The 12162-nt window shown below is 43.6% G+C and overlaps 1 protein-coding gene across 1 annotated transcript in view; it reads right to left on the bottom strand.

The window, feature by feature from the left end:
- Positions 1–12162, bottom strand: part of LOC124597197 (collagen alpha-2(I) chain-like) — a 187944-nt gene that overhangs the window by 134096 nt on the left and 41686 nt on the right. Inside the window, exon 5 of the mRNA XM_047135923.1 lies at positions 7881–8163. Within this exon, the coding sequence (XP_046991879.1) occupies positions 7881–8163 (283 nt within the window). The remainder of the gene's footprint in view (positions 1–7880; positions 8164–12162) is intronic.

Raw genomic sequence — 12162 nt, 5'->3', positions numbered from 1 at the left:
GATGACATCGGAAGTTCACTGAGGCTTTTTGCAGATGATGCTGTGGTGTATCGAGAGGTTGTAACAATGGAAAATTGTACTGAAATAAAGGAGGATCTGCAGCGAATTGACGCATGGTGCAGGGAATGGCAATTGAATCTCAATGTAGACAAGTGTAATGTGCTGCGAATACATAGAAAGAAAGATCCTTTATCATTTAGCTACAAAATAGCAGGTCAGCAACTGGAAGCAGTTAATACCATAAATTATCTGGGAGTACGCATTAGGAGTGATTTAAAATGGAATGATCATATAATGTTGATCGTCGGTAAAGCAGATGCCAGACTGAGATTCATTGGAAGAATCCTAAGGAAATGCAATCCGAAAACAAAGGAAGTAGGTTACAGTACGCTTGTTCGCCCACTGCTTGAATACTGCTCAGCAGTGTGGGATCCGTACCAGATAGGGTTGATAGAAGATATAGAGAAGATCCAACGGAGAGCAGCGCGCTTCGTTACAGGATCATTTAGTAATCGCGAAAGCGTTACGGAGATGATAGATAAACTCCAGTGGAAGACTGCAGGAGAGACGCTCAGTAGCTCGGTACGGGCTTTTGTCAAAGTTTCGAGAACATACCTTCACCGAAGAGTCAAGCAGTATATTGTTCCCTCCTACGTATATCTCGCGAAGAGACCATGAGGATAAAATCAGAGAGATTAGAGCCCACACAGAGGCATACCGACAATCCTTCTTTCCACGAACAATACGAGACTGGAATAGAAGGGAGAACCGATAGAGGTACTCAAGGTACCCTCCGCCACACACCGTCAGGTGGCTTGCGGAGTATGGATGTAGATGTAGATCTAGACAGATGAAGAGTTGAATCGTCCGGGGGTGTCGGCGCTGTCAAAGATTGCCAAGAACGCCGGCTATTGCACATCGCACCGCAAATGCCGTATTGACCGTGAAATGTGTCCAAGTGAATGCCCCAAGGAAAGCGGTAGTGCCATTGATGATCTTTACGCCAACTCCTGATGTCTTCTCGTGTCTGTTCTGAACGGCAGTGTGTCTGTTCTGAGTGGCAGTGTGTCTGTAATGTCCTGAGGCACCCACAAGAAAACTACGTGAATTCGATATGGGCGTCGCGGTTCTGACCCCCATCGTGGAGGTGTCACAGGAAGAGGGACATGCAGGTAAGGGGGGGGGGGGGGTTGTTAACGACGTCCCCATGGTGTGACATGTCCACGGTGGCGTTTGGGCAGAATTTTGGCGAAATTTGGTGCCAATATGACATAATTTACCCATCTCACACCTCACATGAATTTTTGAGCTCTGACGTTCATTTGGCGTGTATCGAATTCTTGCTGTTCGAAGCGTCATCGAGCCAGAGGGTGACGTCGCTAATGTCCGATTGCAATCATGAATAATGGTCCAAGAATGGTTGGGAGCACTGGCTTAGAGGGAACATGCCACCTCCGTGTTACGTGACTCGATTCGACCAGCAGGGAGGGAAAATACACTTCGACCCTGGCAATTTCGACGAGCTTTCCAGCACGCTAGTCGGTAGCCACCCGTATTTGAACCCACGTGTTCCGAATTCATTACGGTCTGGCCGTTAACCACACCAATAAATGGGAAGGGGGGGGGGCGGGGGTTCCTCCACTCGTCGTCCTTCTTCCATCATTCAGCAATAATTTGAAATCAGTAAATCAGTATTTTTTTCTCACTTATATCTCAAAGTAAAACTTTACTGGGGAATAAGAAAGACGAATTCAACGAGAAAGATACAACAAAAACCCATGTTAGCCTCTGTTCACGTTCCATTTCGCCGGGATTCTGCTGAGAGACTAGAAAGGAATAAAACAGAGAGAGTAGCCATTCCGTGCACACCAACAGCAGCAACGGTAAACAACGTGAGAACGCAGCGGCGGATTTGCCGTGCACGCTAGGGCTGTTGATAAAATATTGAGATACCGATATTTTTCCGAGAAATATGGGCGTACGTCAGCGAAAACGCTATATCGAGTGCCTATATTTTTATTTTATATCACGTTTTTTTCAAAATTTTCGGTAAATATTTGAAATCCTTGGGTAAAGGAAGAGATATTGAATTTCATTGATGAAAGGAGAAAATACAAAAATGCAGTAAATGAAGCAGCCAAAAACGAATACAAACGTCTCAAAAATGAGATCGACAGGAAGTGCAAAATGGGTAAGCAGGGATGGCTAGAGGACAAATGTAAGGATGTATACGCGTATATAACTAGGGGTAAGATAGATACAGCCTACAGGAAAATCAAAGAGACCTTTGGAGGAAAGAGAACCACTAGTATGAATATCGAGAGCTCAGATGGAAACCCAGTTCTAAGCAAAGAAGGGAAAGCAGAAAGGTGGAAGGAGTATATAGGGGGTCTATACAAGGGCGAGGTTCTTGAGGACAATATTATGGAAATGGAAGAGGATGTAGATGAAGATGAAATGGGAGATATAATACTGCGTGAAGAGTTTGACAGAGCAGTGGAAGACCTAAGTCGAAACAAGGCTCCGGGAGTAGACAACATTCCATTAGAACTACTGATAGCCCTGGGAGAGCCAGCCCTAACAAAAATCTACCATTTGGTGAGCAAGATGTATGAAACAGGCAAAATACCCTCGGACTTCAAGAAGAATATAATAATTCCAATCCCAAAGAAAGCAGGTGTTGACAGATGTGAAAATTAGCGAACTATCAGTTCCATGAGCCACGGCTGCAGAATACTAATACGAATTCTTTACAGGCCAATGGAAAAAGTGGTAGAAGCCGACCTCGGGGAAGATCAGTTTGGATTCTGTAGAAATGTTGGAACACGTGAGGCAATACTGACCCTACGACGTACCTGAGAAAATAGATTTAGGAAAGGCAAACCTACATTTCTAGCATTTGTAGACTTAGAGAAAGCTTTTGACAATGTTGACTGGAATACTGTCTTTCAAATTCTGAAGGTGGCAGCGGTAAAATACAGGGAGCTAAATGCTATTTACAGTTTGTACAGAAACGAGATGGCAGTTATAAGAATCAAGGGGCATGAAAGGGAAGCAGTGGTTGGGAAGGGAGTGAGACAGGGTTGTAGCCTATGGTTCAAATGGCTCTGAGCACTATGGGACTTAACTTCTGAGGTCATCAGTCCCCTAGAACTTAGAGTTACTTAAACGTAACTAACCTTAGGACATCACACACATCCATGCCCGAGGCAGGATTCGAACCTGCGACCGTAGCGGTCGCGCGGTTCCAGACTGAAGCGCCTAGAACCGCTCGGCCACACAAGGCGGCGGTTGTAGCCTATCCCCGATGTTATTCAATCTGTACATTGAGCAAGTTGTAAAGGAAACAAAAAGAAGAAAAATTCGGAGTAGGAATTAAAATTCATGGAGAAGAAACAAAAACTTTGAGGTTCGCCGATGACGTAATTCTGTAAGACAGCAAAGGACCTGGAAGAGCAGCTGAACGGAATAGACAGTGTCTTGAAAGGAGGATATAACGTGAATACAACAAAACCAAAATGAGGATAATGAAATGTAGTCGACTTAAATCGGGTGATGATGAGGGAATTAGAATAGGAAATGAGATGCTGAAAGTAGTAATTGAGTTTTGCTATTTGGGGAGCAAAATAACTGATGATGGTCGAAGTAGAGAGGATATAAAATGTAGACTGGCAATGGCAAGGAAAAAGTTTCTGAAGAAGAGAAATTTGTTAACATAAAGTATAGATTTAAGCGTCAGGAAGTCGTTTCTAAAAGTATTTGTATGGAATGTAACCATGTGTGGAAGTGAAACGTGGACGATAAATAGTTCAGACAAGAAGAGAATAGAAGCTTTCGAAATGTGTGCTACAGAAGAATGCTGAAGATTAGATGGGTAGATCGTGTAACTAATGAGGAGGTACTGAATAGAATTGGGTAGAAGAGGAATTTGTGGCACAACTTGACTAGGACGGATGGATTGGTTGGTACGACACGTCCTGAGGCTTCAAGGGATCACCAATTTAGTATTGGAGAGCAGCATGGAGGGTAAACATCGTAGAGGGAGACCAAGAGATGGATACACTAAACAGATTCAGAAGGGTGTAGGTTGTAGTAGGTACTGGGAGATGAAGAAGCTTGCACAGGATAGAGTAGCATGGAGAGCTGCATCAAATCAGTCTCTGGACTGTGGAGCACAACAAGAACAACAACAACAACAACATTTGTTGAATTTCTAGTAGAACGTAATTTTAGTTTCATTGTGTGAAGGAGTCTTACTACTTTTCGAGCTTTCAGCACGTCCAGTCTCTCTCTTTGATTGTGTGAAGCAAGTATAGGTGGTGCAAAGTAGTAGTCCTATCGTACTGCGGGGTGGCTGTTTGAATGGCATAACAAGATTTCCGATGTAGAAATAGCACACCAGTTCCGTCAAACAATTTTTAAAGTTATTACTGTGCCATTTCTTCACATCGGCATTCTTCAGAAGCAGTTGCTGAAACTGAACAAAAATCTAAATGACAAGGTTGGTCTTTGCGGTGACCTGTGGGGGCAAACGGTGATGTAATCGGCCCTTGGCGCGACCAACAGAGCAACGTTTAACTTAACTGTGCAATTTTGACACTACGGCTGCTAGGTAGCTGGTGTTTGCAGAAATAAAAAAAAAAAAACCAGGGAAGTCGACATGGAGAGTTCTGGACAAATCCGGTTGGTGACGGAACCGAGCGGCAGACCCATCGGACACTTTATTGTGCCACTTACATGCAGTTACCATCATTAGCAAGTGACGCATCGTTTTCCTTTCAATTCTTGGTCTAAAGGGGATAAGCAAGCTACTAGCTTGTTGAAGTACAGAATATTTAATAATACATCAGTACTTACATATACAGCTCCAAAATCGTCAGTATATTTGCAGTGCGCAGCCGATGTTTTTATAGGCCGCTAATGTGAGAGGTGGCATGAGCCCCCTCTCATATTTCTATCTTACGAGTTTCCTCTCTAGTTGCATGCAGTGAAGGGTCACTGTTCCTTCACATGCGGACTTCCCACGCAGCGTCTCTCGTCACCCGGGTGGTCCGGTGACAGGCGGGCAATCCTGATCTGGAAAGGGTTAAGCCGACGGGTGTGAGGAAGTCGAGTGAAAGCTTTGCAGACGCCGACATTGTCAAAAGACACGTCCGGAGGGGTCTGAAGTAGCGGCTGGGCTAGAGGTTCCGTTACTTCGCAGAATCTTAGCGAAAACACTTTCTGGCGGGCTACCAGCGAGGCGTGGGAATGACTTGTGTACCCAGGCAGTTGTGGCGGGAAAATTCCCGCGCTTTCTGCAAAATAGTAACTGTGATTGGCTGTTTCAGGGCATAGCTCCGTGACGTAGCAAAATCAGTGCAGAAATTGGCGCCAAGAATCTCCATTGGTGGAATGGTAGTGCTCCGGCAATGGAGTGGAATTTTCCGCCGGTTTTCGAGTTGCTGATTGGAACGTTTAACTATGGCCACTGTCGTGGGGGCGGGAATGTTGTGTGTTCGGCCTGTACAGGTGCTCTAGGTAGTCGGCTCTCGCCTTTCGGTCGAGGACGTCGAAGCAACCAGCCGTCGCCTCCGGTACGCCAGATCGTGTTCTGGCAGTTAAGAAGACAGTTTGGTAATGTATGTCCGCAGCACCGGCAGATAGGGATTTTCCTAGGTGATAATCAGAGCTCAGCAGAGCGCGCCTGTTCGTCTTTCTTCTAACTTTGTTGTGTCTTGAATAGCAGCAATTAATGTTGGGTTAGCTGTGTGTCTCTCTTAGGATTTGGGTGGCAAGGAATTGTGCTCCACATACCACTTCGTCATAAACCTCACAATCTAGTTTAGTGACAAGTTCACCTTCACAGCGTTTGTTTGAGTATTCAATTTGAGCCAGTTTGATGTATTATAAATGTTTCATGTGTTTTTGTTTATTATTTTGTGCTTAGTTATTTTGGACAGAACTTTCATTCTGTTAATCGGTAGAGCAACCCATCATTTCTCACTACGTTAAAGAAACCTTCCTTTATTTAACTTATTTATCAAATTAAATTATTGCAGGTGCCAAACTCTTTTCTACTCCACTTGCAGGGTTGATTACAGTCAGTTCGCGTATATTTTTTTTATCCTTGTGTAACAGCAAAAGTCGGAGTTAGAATAGGGGGGCTTAGAGCATCATTTACATATGTAGATTCTAGAATTTAGTGTTAAATACACTGCTAGCCCCGGCACCTCGCAAATGTAATGTAATAAAGTAAAATGAGCCGTGACTTATATAAAAAGGAAACACACGTTAATATAATGGTTCAGCATAAAAGAGAAATAAATAATGTAGGAATATTATTAACAGTGTAATATGTTGTTTAATTTAGCCCGACGTGTATAAACACTCAGTAAACTAGCTGAGTTCTCAGGGTAGTTACGTAATCGTCGATAATTAATTGTTCTTTCCTCATTTATGCAACACTAGGCTCGTGAGACGCCGTGTGCTTGTTGCACCAGAGAATATTTGCCAAGTCTGTTCGGTGTACACTATTGTAGTACGTAACGTAATATCGTGGTTTCGTCTCGATTCCCCAATATAAGATAACAAGAGTAGCATCTACAAATGAAATCGGATAATGGAACTGGAAGCCTGTGACCTGACCTTTTCTGCCTGGGATGTTATCTCGTGATATAAAGAAAATCTGTAAGTAAAATTGGAGTAGCTGCCTCCGGTCTCGTGGGATCTGAAATAAAGTTAATTGTCCTAACCGACGGCACGTCTCGTAGATGAGGTAAAAGAAAATTGTTAAAGGTTTTTCTAAGATGGCGCCTAACAATGAAAATTCTTTGTTAAGCCCATATCTACTTAAGGCAATAAAGGTATGAGATTTACGGTAGATTGACCACATACACAAATGCCGGCCGGGGTGGCCAAGCGGCTAAAGGCGCTACAGTCTGAAACCGCGCGACCGCTACGGTCGCAGGTTCGAATCCTGCCTCGGGCATGGATGTGTGTGATGTCCTTAGGTTGGTTAGGTTTAAGTAGTTCTAAGTTCTAGGGGACTGATGACCACTGATGTTAAGTCCCACAGTGCTCAGAGCCATTTGAACCATTTGAACCATCTTCTTCCTGTCGCTTAAATTTCGCGTCTGTATCAGTAAACTGATCTTCGATTGTGAATATTGGAAGCGATATTTTTGCCTGTCCTGTCTTGCTTCATAGCCACTATAGTTCTCATCAGCAGATGTCTTGCCCAATCCAACTATTATCAATCTTTCCAATCCGACAGCAAATGTCTTCCAATGTGTTTGATTTTATTTCATGTTCAGTACTACAAATGAGCACAAGATTTGAATATGAATGTATCTATACCACATATTCATGAAAGCTTCTAGGGGACTGATTACCTTATAAGTTAAGTCCCATAGTGCTCAGAGCCATTTGAACCATACACAAATTCTTTTGACCAAATAACCATTATATTTTTCGGGGATTTAAGTACAACTTACATTATCAACTGGTACAGCAAGATGATCTTAACTCAAGAACGTCCTCTTAGGTCTGAACCCAAGCAGATAAGATAAGCAAATGACAAAGGAAAGATAGCTCATGCATAGAAGCGCAAGACTCCATGGAAGAACATGTCCATTGTAGTTGTATCTCTTCTTCTTTGGCGTACTTGTCGGTTATTTATAAAATTTGTCGTAATATTTAGTTTACATTTTTTTTAAACCCAAGTCCACCCAGGAGAAACAGTACAGTTAGTCCATATATTTTCCGTGATATATCGAGGGCAGGTAATGACGATTCGTTTTAAATATCGATGTCTCAGATTCCAGACTTTTTTTTAAATCAGAAGTCCTAGTGCACAAGGCACCGCTTAGGGAGGCTGTCCGCTACCAGCTGCTGTATACCCTAGCCTGCACGCTGTACACACAGCCGCGCCACGTGGGCCTCCCGGCGTGCACAGCTCGCCCGCCGCGCCGCCCGTCCGCCGCGGCGCTGAGCGGCGGTGCGCCGCTATTGATTACCTGCCGCTGCGGCGGCGGCGGTCGCGCGTCGCCTAGCAACGCCGCCTCCCGCCTCTTTGTCGGCTCCCCTGCTGCTCGTCCCGCGCCGGTGCTGTGGCGGCTTTTCAGGCAGGTGGTCGACGGCTTCCCAGCTTCTGCAAACTGCCTCACCCTGACAGCGCGGATGCTGAAACTGGTCCCGTCATTGCAACGTCACTGACCAGTGCGGAGTACTTTTGAAGCTACGTTTACTGTGAAAATACATAAAAACTTACATTAACATCTAGTTTATTTCCTCGAGTCAAAAGCTGTACCAAACTGGCCATTAAGATTGCTACACCGAGAAGAAATGCAGATGATAAACGGGTATTCATTGGACAAATATATTATTCTAGAACTGACATGTGATTACATTTTCACGCAGTTTGGGTGCATAGATCCTGAGAAATCAGTACCCAGAACAACCACCTCTGGCCGTAATAACGGCCTTCATACGCCTGGGCATTGAGTCAAACAGAGCTTGGATGGCATGTACAGGTACAGCTGCCCATGCACCTTTAACACAATACCACAGTTCATCAAGAGTAGAGACTGACGTATTGTGACGAGCCAGTTGCTCGGCCACCATTGACCAGACGTCTTCAATTGGTGAGAGATCTGGAGAATGTGCTGGCCAGGGCAGCAGTCGAACATTTTCTGTATCCTGAAAGCGCCGTACAGGACCTGCAACATGCGGTCGTGCATTATCCTCCTGAAATGTAGGGTTTCGCAGGGATCGAATGAAGGGTAGAGCCACGGGTCGTAAGACATCTGAAATGTAACGTCCACTCGCTGGGTGATACGCCAGTATGGCGATAACCAATACACGCTTCCAATGTGTGTTCACTGCGATGTCGCCAAACACGGATGCGACCAATCATGATGCTGTAAACAGAACCTGGATTCATCCGAAAAAATGACATTTTGTCATTCGTGCACCCAGGTTCGTCGTAGAGTAAACCATCGCAGGCGCTCCTGTCTGTGATGCAGCCTCAAGGGTAACCGCAGCCATGGTCTCCGAGCTGATATTCTCTACTGCTGAAAACGTCGTCGAACTGTTCGTGTAGATGTTTGTTGTGGTGCAAACGTCCCCATCTGTTGACGCAAGGTTCGAGACGTTGCTGCACGATCCGTTACAGCCATGCGGATAAGATGCCTGTCATCTCGACTGCTAGTGATACGAGGCCGTTGGGGTCCAGCACGGCGTTTCGTATTAGCCTCCTGAACCGATTCCATATTCTGCTAACAGTCATTGGATCTCGGCCAACGCGAACAGCAATGTCGCGGTACGATGAACCGCAATCGCGATAGGCTTCAATCCGGCCTTTATCAAAGTCGGAAACGTGATGGTACGCATTTCTCCTCCTTACACGAGGCATCACAACAACGTTTCACCAGGCAACGCCGGTCAACTGATGTTTGTGTATGAGAAATGGGTTGGAAACTTTCCTCATGTCAGCACGTTGTAGGTGTCGCCACCGGCGCCAACCTTGTGTGAATGCTCTGAAAAGCTAATCATTTGCATATCACAGCATCTTCTTCCTGTCGGTTAAATTTCGCGTCTGTAGCACGTCATCTTCGTGGTGTAGCAATTTTAACGGCCAGTAGTATATATATATATATGGCGCTACTAAAATCATGGATGTATGAGTAAATTGATCTTCGATTGTGAATATCGGAAGCGATATTTTTGCCTGTCCTGTCTTGCTTCATAGCCACTATAGTTCTCATCAGCAGATGTCTTGCCCATTCCAACTATTATCAATCTTTCCAATCCGACAGCAAATGTCTTGCAATGTGTTTGATTTTATTTCATGTTCAGTACTACAAATGAGCACAAGATTTGAATATGAATGTATGTATACCACATGTTCATGAAAGCTTTTTGCTTGTGTGTGTGTCACATCTGACACTGCTAATGATAGGTGCAAAATGAACACATTTGGTGACAGCACTGTATGAGAATGGAGGAAATTGTTACTCCCTGCTCCCAGCCTTTGGCAGAATGTCCGTTTCTCTTAACACCTGGTTGCCTGGATCAAGAAAAGATAGACACACTGCAAAAGTAACGCAGACTCGGCACAAAAGTCACACACATTACTGCACTATTATTTAAAGGAAAATGGACTCTGTTGTCTGACATGTTAAGGCAAAATTTCACAAATGTTTTGTCAAAAATTGCTCGAAAACGTAATATGTGAAGCCTCTTCGGTTTCGTCCAAGAGAGTGGCTTCCTTAGTAAACTTTGTTGTGCCTGATAACACAAGCAGACTGTCAGGGAATATGTTAAACAAAAGGTTCTATTACTGTCTATCGGTGATGATTACCGGTGTCATTAATTGGATTTTGTAAATAAGTGTATTTATAGTGCACTTCGTCTTTTATTGAACATTGTTGGATATAATAAAATATTTGTCAATTTTTAAATGTTTGTTAATCATTTCTATGACTTCGACCAATTTTTTAAAATTCCTGTGAATGTATTGAAAATATCGATTGATTTATCGGAATACCGGTTTTGTTGTCTCGATAGTATCGATTGCGTTCATAAAAGTCAATACAACATACATCGACACTTTTAGGCATTTGTCCGTCCATACTCAATACTACCTTCTTAAAAAAATCACACTTCCTTTACATGAAATTGATGAAACGAACGGAAAAGCAATGAAAATGAGTTTTTTCTCTTAACTTGGGGGTTATTATTTGATCCCGAAAGCACAAGGAGTCTAGACAGAACAATCAGATTAATCTATCTACTAGACGGTAAATAACGCGTCGTCAGCAGACAGTGTAAGAGGATTGGTCAGGTTGTCTCGTAAATCGATTATAAAGATAATGAACAGCAAGTGACTTGTTACACGTCGTTGTATGGTACAATGCGTGTGTTTTTCAAGTAAGCACCGTTTTGAAATAAAAATTAAGCCAATGGACTACTCATAGCAATTTTATTTTTACGTGAAAACCTGTACTTTAACCTACTTTCCTGCATAATTCCCAACAACATTAGGGCACTCACCGCATCGTACAACCGGCTTTAAACACCATCCTCGTAGAAATCCGCTGCCTGACCAATAACTTTCAATCGTTTTAACGTTCCGTAGCAACCACATAAAGCATACTCCTTGACACTCGACGAAACTCATCACCTAACGTCGAAATACTAACGCTTCTGTTGTCTCTGTTTTTCATCAACTTTCCGCACCAAATCGTGAGTAATGATTGAAGGTCACCCATTTCGTTCCTCATCATATACATTCGTACAGGCATATTTAAAGTTCTCACTCATTTCCGTACCATCCCATCAGTCGTAAGTGTCAACAAGTATGCTTTATATAATAGTTATGGAACTTTCAAATTAGTGAAATTTATGCTCGGGCGCTAGATCCCTGCGAGAATGGCACTAAAAGCTGGTTATACGATACGACAAGTTCCTTAATATTGGTGGGAATTATGTAGGAAAATAGGTTAAAGTAAAGGCTTTCAGGTAAAAATAAAACTGCTAAGAGAACTCTACTTGGTTTATTGCACTGGTGCACGGGTTTGTAGCGATATCAGAGACTTTAGTTATCAATAATAGGTTCTTCACTATGTACAACATTCTGCCAAAGCTGGGATAACTTTTCAATTCTGCGACGACAAAAAAATCACAGTTTTGAGGCGAAGAATTCATCGAGCCGTGTTCGAAGCGTATTTTCATCCGGAAAAGAAGTTCCTTCGATAGAGAGCCGAAAAGTTGAAAATCAGAGGGCGCAAGATCGTTTGAATAAGGTGGGTGCGGAATGATTTCCTAACCGGACTCCTAAATAGGATTTTTTTTGTCATTGTAACATAATGCAGGCGGGCGAAATCACGGAATAGCATCACTTCACGCGGTCATCGTGGTCGCTGTTCTTAGGTTGCGTCAGTTGTTGACAATAAATGACAGCAGTGAGGTTACATCTCGGGGAAGCGATTCGTAGTACAAGACACCGTCCCTCTTTCACCAAATGAATAACATTTTCTTCGTGGATGCGAGCAGGTCTTTGTAAGCGCAGTTGCTGCTTTGTTTGGCCTCTGCCATTCCTTTTTCTCCTTCTATTAGCAGAAAGACACCATTTCCCGTCACCAGTAACGACACAGGATAGGAATGTTTCGTGTTGTTCAC

Source organism: Schistocerca americana, chromosome 1 (genome assembly GCF_021461395.2).
Source record: "Schistocerca americana isolate TAMUIC-IGC-003095 chromosome 1, iqSchAmer2.1, whole genome shotgun sequence".
Classification (NCBI taxonomy): Eukaryota; Metazoa; Arthropoda; class Insecta; order Orthoptera; family Acrididae; genus Schistocerca; species Schistocerca americana.
This window is presented reverse-complemented; position numbering and strand designations above follow the sequence as displayed.